The sequence below is a fragment of the Podarcis melisellensis genome (assembly GCF_964234715.1).
Source record: "Podarcis melisellensis genome assembly, chromosome: 16".
NCBI lineage: Eukaryota > Metazoa > Chordata > Lepidosauria > Squamata > Lacertidae > Podarcis > Podarcis melisellensis.
Genome location: NC_138533.1, coordinates 9,687,841 through 9,703,963, shown reverse-complemented (window position 1 = coordinate 9,703,963; position 16,123 = coordinate 9,687,841). Strand labels below are relative to the sequence as shown.

The following is a 16,123-nucleotide window of genomic DNA, read 5'->3' as shown; positions in this document are numbered from 1 at the left end:
TTGGCGACTTCTAGCCGCCATTGCTCCACACAACTGACGTCTTACAACAATGTCATGCTTGTAGACCAAAGGTCACAAGTCGAGCTCCAAGCGATCCCATGCTAATAATCTGCACACCCTCTAACACTTTGAAGCCAAAATCTGGGACGCCATCTTCTGGACCCCATCTTCATATTTTTGTATTGCGGGAACACGGCAGCCATTTTGGTTGCTGTGATCTTGCGCCATTACACATCACAGTTTCCCCCAAAAAGAGAGTGCTTTTGGGGGCACCGCGCCCCCAAAAGTATCTTAGGGGGTACTGTGTGCCCCCATTCATGTTTGAGGGGAATCGTGCTGTGAAATTGCACGAGAGCACAGCAACCAAAATGGCCGCTGTGCTCTTGTGATAAAAAAACAGGATGGGGTAAGGGGTAGCAGAAACTTCAAGATTCTGGAAGTTGGCTGTCAGTTGGAGGAGGGCAGGGATGGGGGGACCTGGTTGTCTTCCAGATGTTGCAGGACTCCAATTCCCATCATCCCTGACCATTGGACATTGCAGGGGCTGATGGGAGTTGGAGTCCAACAACATCTGGGTGGCCACAGGTCTCCCCCTCTTACTAAAGGCCCTTCTCTGGCTTTAAGCCTGATTAAATAGGCACAAATTGGACTCAAAGCGCCCACAACCAGCCAGGCAAGGCACAACACAAGCCCAGCAGTAGGCCTCAGAACTGACACATGGGCCTCAGAAACTAAGGCAGGCTGCACACAGTTCCTCTTGACTCTTAGGCTTTTAGCAGAGGGCAGCTGGTGCCTTTTGACCATTAAAAAAACAACAATTTTACTACTAATAATGCTCTGCTGATCTGTTACAGATCCATTGCACTTAAAAAAATATATTCTAGTAGGCTTATATTTTAAGTAGCATTTTGCATTACAAGACAAACACACACATACGTTTTCGCTGCCAGGTTTTATTTCATTAAGCCAGAGTATAAAAATACCGTAGTATCTAGATATTAGGAGCTGTGCCCCTGTTTGCTCCATTCCCCGGCTATGCCTCCCAAATATTAACCCACTACAGAAGTGTTTCCCAAACTTGGGTCTCCAGCTGTTTTGGGACTACAATTCCCATCATCCCTGACCACTGGTCCTGCTAGCTAGGGGAGGGGCAACAGCTTGGCTGCATCCCTTGCTTGGTTCCCTGGCTTCATCCTCAGCAAAAACAGGTGTGAGGCAACCAGTGCCCCCCCCCAGATGTTGCTGAACTACAACTCCCAGCCGCTGCATGGTCAACAGCCAGGGATGGTGGGAGTTGTAGTGTAGCAGCACCCAGAGGACCAAAGGTCCCTCACTGCCCAAGTTGAAAGGATCAGGGGAGATCCTTCGCTGCTTGGGATCCTGCAGAGCAGCATTCAGTCAGAGCTCACCAAATCAGGCTGGAGGAGTCAAAATCACTCAGCCCAGGACAGCTTCCTATTTCCCCTGTTTGATTACGGCACCCTCCTGCACATCAGCCCCCTGCCAATAATTCATGCACTGATGCTTGATATCGCTGATTCCACATGGAGCATTGACACGGTGAAAGCTTTTTAACAGCGCTGGAGAGAAGGCAATCATCTCTGAAAGTGGCCCTAAGAGCGATCTGGGCGGGTGGAAGGGGGAGAGCAAGGAGCAAACCTCTCCTGGGTGTGGAACATCTTAGAAGGCGCAGCAGAAACAGATTTTCCGAAAGCTCCTTCATGGCAACACCTCCCTCCCCCCCAAAAAAACCCCCCCATCCTGGCCTGCAGTAGCCTGACACATCATGTGAGGGTGAACACCTTTTCTACCTCTGCCCCTAATCAGCTCATCTGTCGAATCATCCCAAAATCGGGAGACCACATTCACAAGAAGCACGATGGGTTGGCTGGTTTTTTAAAAAAGAAGCTTTTGCATTATACAGTGGTACCTTGGGTTACAGGCGCTTCAGGTTACAGACTCCGCTAACCCAGAAATAGTACCTCGGGTTAAGAACTTTGCTTCCAGATGAGAACAGAAATCATGCTCCGGCGACACGGAGGCAGCGGGAGGCCCCATTAGCTAAAGTGGTGCTTCAGGTTAAGAACAGTTTCAGGTTAAGAACGGACCTCCGGAACGAATTAAGTACTTAACCCGAGGTACCACTGTACCAGGGATGTGCTGAACCCAGAATGCAAGTGGAGATTTACCCGATGGAAATTATCCTCCATCAGAAACCATTCCCTTCACAGAGAAAGCTAGCTTCTCAGGGAGAAGCAAGGCTACAACCTGTCTCCCTAGTTTTCTACCTGCAGGGAATGTTTGTTTGTTGCCACTGGCACAGAGCAGCATCCAGTCACGTGGACACTCACCGAAGGTCTGGAAGCAGTGCAGACAAGGCACATACTCATCACCTCAAATGAGAACTAGACCTTAAAAAGAAAAGAAAGAAAAAACGGAAAGGGGGTCCCTAGCAACAGGGAAAAGGATCATCTACACAAAATAAATAACCACAATCCCATGGGACCAGCAGTCTGATTAAGACTGGCTTTTTCTGGCATTCTGTGTGTTACATTGCTGGATGCACCGGCACATAGAAAAAGATGCTCTTAGGAGCAAATGTGCTTTAGCATTTAGCGAAGAGAGCTGTACTGGGTTGGACCACTGGCCCGCCAAGCCAAGCATCCCATCTCCCAGGATCCTGAGCAGCGATGCTGTCAGGGAAGGACTTGGGGCAGAAGCCACACACACACCCTCAATGCAGGAGGGATGCTGGCTTAGTTCCTAGAGGACAGGGTTATCCATGGCTATGTTCCTACATCGACTGCCAGAGACAGTGCGCCGCTGAATGCCAAATGCTAGGAATCGCAGCTGGGGAGAGTGGATGCTGCTGTGCTCAGGTTCAGCTGGGGGCTTCCTACTGGTGCATTTGGCTGGGGGCCGTAAGAACAGGAGTCTGGCCTGGATTAATGGCTATGAGATACGAAGACTGTGTCTGCCTTGCCTGGGGCAATATATCAATATATCACCCAGGACCGGTATGAGGAGCAGACCGTGATGTCGGCTTCACTCAGCGGTATATCGTTGGTGAAACGGCCACCGTTCCCGAGTCCCTCTGCTAGCGACTTCCTCCAGCGGAGCGTCGCTAGCAGAGGGACTCAGGAGCGGTGGCGGTTTTACCAGCGATATACAGCTGAGTGAAGCCGACATCACGGTCTGACCTCATAACTGTGCACAGGGAGAAAAAAGCTACATTGGCGAGGCACCAATACAGCTTGCTCCTCCTTCTGGATCTTTTAACTGCTCAGCTGAGGAGAGTGTGGTTGCCACTACTCTCCAAGCAATCAAGGGATCCCCCAGCCCGGCACTGACCCCTGCCACAAGTGGGGGGGGGGAACACTGGGGATGGTGAGAGCTGTGGCAATTTCACCCGGTACCTTGCAGGCTGAGGCCAATGCAGCTTGTGTTTTCAACACCGCGGTATATCGCCAGATGTTTGGCTGGTGATATACAGTCACACCTCATGTTACGTTCTTTCAGGTTATGTCCCGCAGCAACCCGGAAGTACCGGAAAGGGTTACTTCCGGGTTTCGCCGCTCGCGCATGTGCAGAAGCGCAAAATGACGTCACGTACATGCGCAGAAGCCAATCGCAACCCACACGTGCACAGACATGCCGCTGCAGGTTGCGCTCTTTTCATGTTGTGAACGGGCCTCCGGAACGGATCCCGTTCACAACCAGAGGTACCACTGTACTGCGATGCTGAAAAACTGGTATTGCCCGACACTAGTCTGCTGTTGGAGAGAGCACTGTGGTGCTCAAAGTCCTGCTTGTAGGTTTCCCATAAGCATCTGGTTGGCAGTGTTAGAAATTCAGACATATAAACTAATCGCCAAATGGCACCTTAAACCTAGGTCATAGTTGCCACAACAAAATGTCTAGATGCTGGGTTTTTGTGTGTGTGTGTTTTTGGGGGTTTTTTTTGCAATTGGACTTAGTATTCTTATTCATTTCATTTCTATGCAGCTTTACATTTTAGAGAGCAACTCTCAAAGTGGTTTACGACACATTAAAACATCAAATAAAACAATCCAGAAGAAAACAAATTCAGGCTTCAAGGAAAACATTCCAGAGCCTTCTTCTTTTCTAAATGACATTTGGTTTTCCCTAGTCACCAGCCTGGCATCCAGAAATCTCCACGTGGTTGCAGTTGGACCCACGCCAGCGGCAAAATGCGCCTGGCCCCTGGCTAATTTCTAACACTGCAGCAATCGTCTGCTATGGAAAAAGGTTGTTGGACATGATAGGCGCTGATCTAAGCCAAAAGGCCGAGAAGCGACCAGGGCGAAGATCTCAGGGTAGTTCACAACGTAAGAATACAGGATAAGAACTACAAAATATATAGTCAAAACAAAAGAATAACCCTCCCCCCCATCCCACAAACACATTTAAAAGGCCATCGAATCAACCAAAGACCTGGCAAATAAGAACATTTTGCCTGGCACCTGAAGGTATATAAGAGAGGCACCAGACATTCCACAAATGGGGAGCCACCATAGGAAAGGTCCGTTCTAGTGTTGCCACCCTCCAGACCTCTCGTGGAGGAGGCACATGAAGAAGGGCCTCAAAGGATGATCTCTGGGTCTGGGTTGGTTTATATGAGGAGAGGCATTCCTTGTGGTCCTGAGCCATTTTACAGAATCATAGAACTGTGGAGTTGGAAGGGACCATGGAGGTCATCTGGTCCAAACCCCTGCAATGCAGGAATCTTCTGCCTAAGTTTATGAGTCTCATGCTCTACCGACTAAGCTATCCCAGGGATGAGAAACCACATTGCTGGACTCCAGCTCCCATTGTCCCTGGCTACTGGCCATCTTCCTTGAGCACTGGCCAGGCTAGCTGGGCCACAGCCTGCCCAACCTTGCTACAGGGTGTTGAGCGCCGTGATCGTATACACAAGCTCTGTGGGTTTGAGATATGCATCACATCTGAATCCTGCCTTTCCTCCAGGGAGCTCCTCCTCACGGTGTGCACATGGGGTTAGGAGCCCAGCCGCACCAGCACGTCCACACAAGTTCCTAGTCCACAACATCTCCTTTCATAGCTGGTCTGGCTGCCCAACTTTATGTATAAATAATTGCGGGTCTGAAAGGAAGACAACCGGCTTTTGTGTAGCTTCTCTGCATCATTGCCTGGAAGGGATTCCAAGTTGCCACCAGGAAAATGGTCTTGTATGAGCCTGTAGATCAGAGAAGGGGAACATTTGGTTCTCCGTATGTTGCTGAACTGCAACTCCCATCAACACTGGGCAAGGGCAATGTTTGGTAGGGGCTGATGGGAGTTAAAGTCCAGCAACATACAGAGGGCCAAAGAATCCCTCCCCTGCTGTAGTCAGTTCACCACAAGCCCATGAGATAGGCAAGGCTACCTGAAGACGCCACAGATTGAACTTCTTCCCAGGGACCTGTGGGAATTGTAGCTCTATGTGGGAGTGCCTCCTAACAACTCTCAGAGCCCTTAAACTACAGTTCCCACGATTATCTGGGGGACACAGTGCTATCAGAGTGCTTTAAACGGATGGTGAGGATGGGCTCTGAAATGCTCAGCACACAGCACACATTCGCAAGCCGTGTGAATCCACATGCGAGAACACAGCTTGCAACAATCGTTCCACGGTTTGTGTGTTAATTTCCTGCGTAGAAATTCCTTCACAGGAGGAGCCTGTGAATGTGACCTAGCAATATCCCTACCCGCCAAAAAATCCCTCTGCGCCAAAGATGGGGAATCAGTGGCTCTCCAACTCCCATCAGTTATGGATGATGGGAGTTGTAGTCTCAACACTTCTGGTGGAGCACAGATTCCCCACGCTTGGCTCAACAGGGCTGCGAAACACAGATTTGATAGCCCCATAAAGAATATTGAGAGTATTTCCACACACACACACACAATCTTACTCAGATGTCTACCCACTAAAATGTGGCAAAATTTAAGCTGGTATTCTTCTCCCTCCTGTTAAGATAATGCCAGTGTTCCACATACCCCCATACTATTGATGTTTCTAACACTGTTCCCTGCTTGCAGAGGATGAGGACTAGAAACCTTCCATGAATAACATGCCAGCTTGTCTTTTAAAAAGAAAATGGTAAGAAGTTTAAAGGTTTCCTAATTCAAGCTATTCCCCAACCGACCCCAGTTGGCTCTCTGTTTTGAAAGGGGCAGGGAGCGTTTGAACCTCATCTGAAGACTGAGAAATAAGACTGAGAGATGTGTGGCGCTTTTGTATGCAGGACCCTCTAAAGACCACCACCTCCCAACCTTTCCTCCGCCCATCCTGGGCCAATCAGCAGCTCTGCAGCTCATCAGCACACCAGTCACATCTGCCCTTGTCCGGAAAAACACACAGATACACACCAGTGTGACACAGGGACCTGCTTAAAAAGCAAGAGGGGAGTGGACCCCAGAGATTTTTGGGGAGCAGAGGACACCTTTTCTGCAGGGAGTCTGAGGACAACAATAACAACCGCCACCATAATCTCGGAGCAGGCATGAGAGACTTAAAAATAAAAGGGATGGGAGACCAAACTCAGGCAGGTGGCATCAGTTTCATGTCTAATACAATATATGGAGGAGAGGGTCGGGTTGTGTTGATGTCCGATCTGGGAAAATCCCAGGCTGCAGTTCACCCAAGTGCCTAGAAAAATGTAAGAACCATGGCTCTTTTGGAACTCTGCAGCCAATTTTTATTTATTTATTTTAAAAAACCTATCAAACTCCCAGAAATGCAAAGCGTTTCTTCGACCTAAGGGTAATCTACTAAGGCCATGTCGGTTACTGAAAGGTGATGGGACGGGTGATGGAGCAAAAACCTAGCGTTGAAGCCATCTTGGAGCCTCCAAAACCAATGGCAAACCTCCATCTCATTGTGGGTTTACAGGAAATGTGGTCCTGAGGAGAGTGGCACACATAAGTCAAAGCAGGCAGAAATAGACCAGTGGGGCACGTTCTCTCTCTCTCTTTTTCTCTCTCTCTCTCTGTGTGTGTAAGACGCCGCATTGATGAAACGGGTTTGGGGGCGGGGGACAGGGCAGACGTCAAAAAACTCATTCCCTCCCCGATCCTGGATAATAAGAGTAACCTGCTTCAGCAGCAGTTGGAATTAGAGGAAAACTGGATATTCATAAACACAAACAAGCTTTGTATGGAGGAGAAGGAATGCTCCCTAATGTCTCTTCAGGGATGTGGGGGAAAGCAAGCAGCTTCTCAGAGGTGGAAGAAATGGGGCATCGTCTCGTTTCCATCCCAGGAAGGGCTACTGCGCTTGTTCTCAAAGCCTTAGCACCCTAAGGCCACAGGAACAGCTTTCAATGCTGTCAGGTCAAAATGTCTCCAGAGCAACCTCATCCCTATGACAGGTGTCTCGCGGGGGTTTGTTTATGGCTTGTCTAAACACCCAGTGACCGGGGCCCCACAAGGACCAATTCCGCCGATAATTTATCCCCAAAATCCCGGCGCGCAAGGCTATGTACGGCGCGTGCGGCTGCAGTGAAACCAACACTGCCGCACTGCTCCGCCATAAATATCCCCGACGCGCCGGCAACTCGGCTCTGCGGCAGGGACCCCCCGCCCCCCCAACAACACGCCTCGGCTCACCACAAAAGGCGGGGGCCCAGCACCCACAGCGCAGTTGGCGGGGACGTAAAGACCGAAGGGAAAGGGAGCCAAACCGAAGCCTTTCCCCGACACCCCAGCAAGGGCAACCATCGAATGGCTAGGCCCAAAAAAAAGAGTCCGCGTCGCCAAGCGGGGAAAGGTTTGGTTTGGGGTGCCGAGGCCTCGCGGGAAATAAGCCAAGCCAGGTGAGCTAGGCCTGTTGTGACCACTGCCATCACTGCCGCCAAGGCAGCCCCAGTGCATTGTGGGTCAGGCTCTGCAGAGCAGATCTACCTGAGCCCTTGATACGGCTCCTTAGCAACCATCCTCTCTCTTCAACTGCCACCCCCACCCCTGCGCCGCACACACACGTACACATTCACACACAACCACTAAAAGTCAGGCCAGGTTAGAAAGCTTTTTAGCCGGAGGAAGGGGGCTGGGTGTGTGGGGAGGTCCCCCCCAGCAAAGGGCCCCGCGTCCGCTGCTCCGCCATTGTGTGGCGCCCGCCAGCGCCCAATTCAGAGGCGCAATTTATGGGGCCTGGGCTTCCGCCTCAGAAGACATTCTCAAAGGAGACGGTCCTCCCTCGAGGCACACAGAAAGGAGGCGCGGGAGAGGGAACGAACGGAGGGCGTGAGACCCAGACGACCAAGGACGGACGGACGGACAGACACTGGGGAGCAGGAGGGAGAGAAATTTGCAGACAGCCAGGCACACGTGGACTCCAAGCTCGACCCGTCCTTCCCAGCATCGGTTAACGGCCAAGTCCCAGAGAAAATGGAAGCCACGGACGCAAAGCGGCACGGATATGCCACCGGGGAGTAGGAAACAGGCGCTGGCCTGAGTGGGCCTCCAGAGAGTCACCCTGTTCCCAAGCCATGCCAGCACCCATTTTTAGGGCCCTGTGCCTGGCGCCACCCACTTACGCTGCCACCCTGGTCTCCCCACAGCGGCCGTGTCCCTTCCTCCGCTTCACCCCATGGGCAGAGCATTAGAGATGCAACACACAGGCGCTGTTAACTCCCCCATTGATCTGGCTCCCTGTGGCTCTGTTCGGCGGCCATTACAATTTCCAGATTATTACTTAAAGCCCCCATTGATTGGTTTTTTAAAAAAAAAAAGCGAAGGGTGGAATCACGCAGAGAAACGGCGACTCGGCAAGGTGTCCCACCTTGCAAAATAACACTTTTCTGTTCAAGTCTCTAGATCTGGGCCACTCGAGCCGCCGGTCAAGCCAAATGCACTTGGGAATCAACGCCGCTGCTCGTTGGAGGTTCGATCCCGGAGCTACACACGTAAATAAAAGGGGGGCAGGCGTCCTACCCAAGCCGAGAACCACGTCTTCCTCAGCCAAGGATTGCTGCCACACAGCAGGCCCTGCCTGGGCCCTGTAAAGAAATCAGGTGGCTTTGTTGGTTAATCAGCCTCCCGCCACATGAGGGGGGGGGAACATTGCTGTCCACCAGGAATTTGAGTGGACCACACATGAATGAATAAAGAGGGATAGGCCAAATTATATACCGCCCCCCCATCACACTTCAGCATCACTTCAAAATACAAGCGGCAGGCCGGTGGAAGCAGCTCTAACTGACTCATATTAAGCAAACTGGGGGGGGGTGTACAACCCCCCTCTCACTTGCTATCTATCCCCAGCGTGTAAACACGGAGCCCAGCAGTCAATAGAGCTGGCTAAATGACGCTCCTTCTGAAACAAAAGAGAATCAAGAGATGGTGTGTGCGATAAATATCTCTCAGATCCCTCCCACTTGGGAAAACAAAAAAATATGGAGCAGGAATGCCCTTAATGCCTCCAGCTTTCAAACCTTGCGGCTCCCCACTGTTAACCCCCCAGACACACACACACTACACACCTTCTCTCTGTGTGTGTTCCCAAGCACTCACATCCAGGCAACCCATTTCCTTTGTGGTGTCCTGGCAAATTTACAAAGGAAGGGTCAGGCAGGTGACCCCCTTTGGAAAGGGTGAGAAGGTGAGGCTGAAAGGCCTCAGCTGAGCAGGAGGAGCCTCTGTCCTTGCAGGCAGGTGGTCCTAAGTTGGATCCCTGGCATCTCCCTGCCTGAAAGAGCTGCTGCCGGCCAGTGTAGACCGCACTGAGTTAGAAGCAACCGAGTCTCTCTGTGACTCCAGAGAAGGCTATGCTAGGATGAACACCGGCCTTGCCTGCTTCGGATGGTTTAAAAAAAAATAGGGGGGGGGGTGAGAAATGATTAGGCATCAATCAGGCAGCTTCCGTCCCTGCAAACACACACACACTCCAAATCCCTGCATGAATGTTCAAGAGAGACAGATTCTCCCTTGGCACTTTGCCGTTCTCTTTGCAATAAACACCCCACAGCCTTCCCTCTCTCTCGCTAAGCAGCAGCCAGTTAGGAGGAGGAGGAGGAGGAGGAAGGGGAAAAAAACCTCGCCCAGTTCCCAGAGGAGCCCCGGCACTGCCTGGGCACGTGCCACGGGGTGCTCCGGGGATGCAAGGCGAGCAGGGCGCTCGACGTCCCCCCGCATCTGCCGTGCCTACAGATCGGTAGGCGTGTGTCTTCTCTGCCAGTCTGGTGGCTCAGCCCCACAAACAGCCGGGGAACCCGTGCCAGGGCTGGCGAGGGTTTGGCACACGGAGTCACACCTAGGCTCGGATATATAGGTCACGCCACACACACACATGATCAAGGTTGGGCATCCTGTCTGTGGCGAGAGTCCTGGGGGTAGCAGCAGGCATGGGGAGATCTCGATCGGGAGGGTTATATTAAAAAAGGGCAGAGCGTGCCCCCGAAAAATAGTGTGTGCCACCCAAGTTTTGGGTGCTGGTAGTGCCCACGGGGGTGCAAAGGTCACGTTGTCTCTCTCTCTCACACACACACAGGGCTCTGTTGCCCTTCAACCGCGGTCTGATCGAGCCCCCCCAAAAAACCCCTGAACTAAGGAGAAATTGTCCTTTTTAAAAAAACCGACGGTCAAGGAAATAAACAAATAAACTCGCTCGGAAAGCGCAGACGGCCCCGCTCCCCCTCTCTAAACATACCTCACTATGGAGGCCACGGTGCCTGGATTTAGGGGAATTTGGCGGCCGGGGGGGGGGGGTTAAGAAGCGGAGCAGAGCTGAAATTGCAAAAACTAGAGGGGAGAAACAGACGGTGGGGGGACGGAGACGGGCGAGGAGAGACGGGGGTGCCGGTGAGTTGCGGGGTGGAGAGAGAGAGAGAGGAGAGAGACTGGGGTCCCAGTCCAGACAGCCGCCAGACTGGGGGAGGGGGCGATTAGGAAGGAAAGAGGGTGGAGAGAAGGGGGGGGGCAGAGGAAGCTTCATATTCTGCAGGATCTCTCCCGACGCACAGACAAAAAGCAGACAACCCCGCTCCCTCCCCCCCTCGATTAAATCTCTGCTCCCCCATCCCCAGGTTCCGGCGACGCGCGGACCCCGATCCCCACCGCGCACGTGCCCTCGCCCCGTCCACGTGCACGCGCACCCCCTCCTCCCAGACACCCACTCCCCCCCCCCTTACGCAGTGCACGCGCGCCCTCTCCCACCTCACCCGCCGACCCCTCTTTGCCTAACACCCACCTTCGCCTCCCGCGCCGGGGCAAATTCCGGGGGTCCAGGGATATACAGGCGCAAACGGAGCCCGATCTCTTTTCTCCTTGAGCAACCCCCCTTTAAAAAGAAGCAAACCACCGTGTCCCCCCCATCCCTCTCTCTCTCCTGCCACCCCACTCCCACCCCCCACCCCCAGACCACCGGGTCCGGTACTCACTGCGGGTTGGAGCTGTTCCAATGCACCGCGTGCCGGTTGCCGAGGCTGCCGGCGGGGCCGTGGCACAGCAAGCAGAGCAGCGGGAGGAGCAGCAGGAGCGGCGGGGCAGGCGGCGGCGGCAGCAGCAGGAGCGCGGCCATCCCGCCGGCCGGGGCAGCGCAGCGCCAGGCGCGACCGTGCACGAGAGGCGAAGCCGCCGGAACGGAGAGCGAGGGCGAGAAAGAGATCCAAAGGCGATCGGAGCCGCCGCCGCCGCCGTCTTCCTCCTCCTCCTCTTCGCCGCCGGAGCCCCCAGCGCCGCCGAGGCTCCTCCTTCCCTCCTCCTTGCGCGCCTCCGGCCCCGGGACCGCCCCCCTCGCGCGCTCCCTGCACGCCGCGCGCGCCCGATCTTTCCCACGGGCTCCCCACGCTGCGCGCCCGACGCGTCTCTCCATCTATTGGGGGTCCCTTTCCTGGCGCGCCCTTTGCTTTCGATTACAGGCGGGGGAGGCGTGTCCGTGTCCGGCCACTACGTCCCGCCCCTTTTTAAAGACCCCCCTCTCGCAGAACATCTGGAGAACCCCCCTCCCTTTCAAACACACACCTTTCCTTCTCCCCCATATAAAATATTACATTTGTGCCAAGGCTGTTTTGAATTCTGCGCGGAGTCAAAAATCACAGGGACAGGCCCCTGGGCATGGGCAGAGTGCCTTTGCCTCAGCATTTCCCGGGGGCTTTGTCCTTGGAACTCACTTGTGAATGAGAGAGGGGCTGATGTTAAAAACATCAATAATATTTTTAATTCCGTGGAAACAGGGGAAGGAAAGGGCCTCTGAGTGCACCTTATCTGCAAAGGTGCCTTTGAATGGCACAACTTTGCAGCGCTCAGTGTCTGGGGAAATCCAGCGGGGACGCAGCCTCTGAGCATGGGCAGAGGGCCTTGCCATCAGCAGCCACCGGACATCTGGGAAGTGGAAGGAAAGTCAGGTTTATAGGGCAACAATTTCCAGGCTGGAGCGAAAAGCCCCCCCTCGGCCCCTGGCAAACTCTACAGTTTAGGAAATAATTGTTGCCAGGTGGCGAACATCTAGAAGAAAGCTGGAGGTTGTCTTTTATCTCCCCACTCTCCATCCATCCCCCAAACAGAACTAGGAGCAGGCTTCATCCTGAGAGGTGGGGGGACAACCCACCATATTCAGCTGCAGAACTACGTAGTTTCTATGCCGGGGGGAAGGGATAATGAGAAGAGAAAGGTGCCTCTGAGGTGGTGCAGAGCGCTGTTCCCCTTCCTTCCTCGTGGAATGGCAGCCGGCCTCCCTGCGTTCTGAGATCAGGAACCACAGCTTCCAGGGGAAAGGGTGCGGTTTGCTTGGCACCTATCCTGTTAAGCAACCAGCAAAGAATGTCCTGGAATGGACTCCGGAGTATGGAGTTGGCCGGGTCCTCAATGGCAGAGAATCTGCAGGTTTGAAACTCTCCTCCACCACCACCTCCTCCCTGGCTGCTGTGGTCTCATGCGGCAAACTGGGGAGGCCTCCCTGTGATCCCCAAAAAAGCCGATCCAGAAAACCTGGGAGGCAGACAACACCTTCCCGCCCACTGGGGAGAAAATCAACGCCAGCCGGCAGGGCCCAGCCCTTGCCTGAACATGTCTGGGGCTGTGGCCATGGCTGCGGCTCAGGCGCGTCAGGAATGTCGCCCCAGGTCCTGGGCCAAGGTGCGAATGCTGGCCTGGGACTGAGAAAGGAACACTGTGCCAGGGTGACTCCACCCTTCCCTTCTGCTTGGCAAAGCAACAAAGCACAGGCTATTTCCCTGAAGCAGGGGAAATCTGTGGTCTCTGGATGTCTCAGGACTACAATGCCCATCGTCCCTGACCAGCGGCCGTGCTGCCTGGGGGTTGATGGTGTCAGGAGTGTGTGCGGGAGCCAGGCCCTGTGACCAGTAGGGCTTTGCAGGACTGGGGCCTTCCTAAGTTTGTTCTGGAGAGGCAAGGTGCGGCCGCACAGGTGAGGCTGCTTGGTAACTCACTGCACCTGGTGGCAAGAGCCGGGAAGGGATATAAGGTCAGCATGTCCCTTCGACTCTTTGCCACAGCAACACGCTCTCTGCTTCGCTGTGTTTGGCTCCTTGCTTCCTGATTCTCGGACCTCGGCTTCCTGACTCCCTGCTTCTTGACCCTCGGACCCTTGACTTTGTGACTCCCTGCTTCCTGACCCTCAGACCCCTGGCTTCTGGACTCTCGTTCCTGCTCCCACCCCGCCATCTTGCCTCTGGTCCCAACGTCCTCAGTCGGGACTTAAATCCCAGTAGACAGGACCGTGACAGATGGGAGCTACAGTCTAATGATATCTAGAGTAGCTTCTAGGCAGGAGAACAAGGAGGGGGACCCCGTTGCCCTCTAGATGCTGTTAAGACAACAACTGCCATCAGTCTTGACCATTGGTTGTGCTGTTTGAGGGTTGATGAAAGCTGGAGTCCAAGAACGTTGCTGGACTACAACTGCCATCATCCATGACCGTGCTGTCCAGTCGCTGATGGGAACTGTAACCCAACAATATCCGGAGGTCCACCAGAGTAGCTTCCGGGCAGGAAGCCCAGGATGAGGGCCTCTTTCCCCTTTGAATACTGTGAAGTCTATGGCTCCTATCTTCCCTGACCATTGGCTATGCTGGCTGCTGGGAGATGGAATCCAGCAACATGTTCCCTTCTGGGCAGCCTTCCGGGGGCCACATGTCTGTGGTGGGTGGAGCCAGGGGCAAAAGGGGGCGGAGCAACAAAGGCCAATGCTGCCATCATTCAGCAGGCTGGTTTCTACGCATATGCTCAACCCCCCAATTCTCTAACCACTATCCTTAGAAGCAAGAGGCATGCTCAGAAACCAACCAGGCAAAAACACAGGGGGCAGCTTGTGGGCCAAGCCAGGAGTATCCCAGACCCTGAGATTTCAGAGCCCAAACCTGATACCTAGGGGTGGCCCCTGGTGATGTATTGTGGGGGGCTCTGATTATTCTTTCTCTGTGCTTCCTCCCTCCACTGAGTCCTGGAGACGGAGGTTAATTGGGAGAGGGGAAGAAGGAGCGGAGCGGAGCAGGACACCCCACCCCAAGAGTCTATGCAACAATTTGCAACCCATCCTGCCAAGCAGAAGCTTGCCAGCTCCACACATAGCCTTCTTGATAATAAATAATCGTGAAAGGCACTCTCGCCCACCTAGAGATTCAAGCCCTCCCCCTACCACCTGGAGGGGGAGTGAGGCAAACCTGGAGACTTCAGCCCAGGAGTGTGTTGACAGTTCACCATTGTGGACAGTTTCAAGGGCCAAACCAAGTTGCCTGGAGAGTCGCTACCCCAGGTCCAAAAGGTGCCTTCCCTTCCTGGCTTAAATGAGCTTTATTCTCCTTCTATTCTGCCTCTCCTTCCAGGTTGGTGCCCTGCCCGAGAAACGCCAAGGCCATGTCTGCTGAGATGAGTAGCAACCTTTGGAATGAATTTCCTCTCTGTTCGCGGAATTATCACTGCCTGGCACGCCCCTTTAGAAAAACCATCTCATTATCACACTCCTTAGAAAGGGTTGTATGAGGGGGTTTTTCTTTTTCACAGTGCAAGGACTCAAGGGTGCTCCCACCCTTGTATTTGAGTGTCGGGTCACTCAGCAGGAAAGAGGGCAGAGGGCAGGTTCTTAATGTAAAATCTTAGTCCTCCCTGTTCAAAATAGAGAGCTGGTTTAAAGAGGAACACAGGAAGCTGCCTGATGCAGAGTTAGAGCCATTGGTCTGCCTAGCTCAGTACTGGCAACACTGACCGGCAGCAGCTCTCTCGGGTTTGAATTCTCAGCCTGGAAAACGCTGGGATCTGGGACGTTCTGCACACAGAGCAGGTGCTCCACCACTGAGCTGCGGCCCTTCCTCTAAATCAGTGTTTCTCAAACTTGGGTCCCCAGCTGTTGTTGGACTACAATTCCCATCCTTCCTGACCACTGGTCCCGCTAGTTAGAGATGATGGGAGTTGTAGTCCAACAACACCTGGGGACCCTAGTTTGAGAAACACTGCTCTAAATGTATGTGATCTCTGACTGGTTGGGATGCTACTGAACTACAACTTCCGACAGCTGAAAACAGCATGATGATGGGAGCTGTATTTCCGCAACATCTGGGATGGCCAAAGGTTCCCCCACCTGCCTTACACAGTGCTTTACTTCTCCCTCTCCGGATGAGTGACAACCGTGGGATAAGTCGAGGCAGACATTTAGAGGCTCAGAAAGCAGAGAGGTGGAATCTGCAATCCGCCTTCGGCAACCGTCAGCTGTGGAGAGCTGACTTTGTACTTACCTGCCTCCATTGCCCCTGCCACTTATTAGAACATAAAAATCCATTCTTGGTTCTGTGAGTGTGTGTGTGTGTTTTTAATCACATCAGAATATAACTTAGGCAGGGGTATAGTTGTGATGTAATTTTTGACCTGGCAATATTTTGTGAATCATGGGAAGTGCGTGCACTATGCAAAAATCACAATGTGGGGAAAACCGTGAAGCCAGCTAACATTTCTACAGAGCTCCATCCTTATTTCAGACATCGGGACATATCTGTATATCGTGATGTTTAGCTGGTGAAACGTGATGTTGAAAACCAGGTATTGCCCGGCCCTAGAATCCTCCAGCTGTAACCCGCATGCCTAAAAAAGCTGGGAACCCCCTGCCTTGGACCTTGTTCACTATGGAAAGAAATCAACCCTCAGAACAGAAA

At 53.2% G+C, this 16,123-nt stretch overlaps 1 protein-coding gene and 1 long non-coding RNA gene across 3 annotated transcripts in view; both read right to left on the bottom strand.

Moving 5' to 3' along the window:
• EFNA3 (ephrin A3) overlaps positions 1 to 11,871 on the bottom strand; it is a 58,263-nt gene extending 46,392 nt beyond the window's left edge. For both annotated transcript variants that reach the window (XM_081891863.1, XM_081891864.1), the window contains exon 1: positions 11,400 to 11,871. In XM_081891863.1, the coding sequence (XP_081747989.1) occupies positions 11,400 to 11,833 (434 nt within the window). In that variant the 5' untranslated portion in view covers positions 11,834 to 11,871. The remainder of the gene's footprint in view (positions 1 to 11,399) is intronic.
• On the bottom strand, positions 6,695 to 10,555 carry LOC309358809. The gene is made up of 2 exons (XR_014163625.1): positions 7,630 to 10,555; positions 6,695 to 6,924 (listed from the first exon to the last, which is right to left on the bottom strand). It is a non-coding gene; the product is annotated as an uncharacterized lncRNA (long non-coding RNA).
• Positions 11,872 to 16,123: the final 4,252 nt, after the last annotated feature.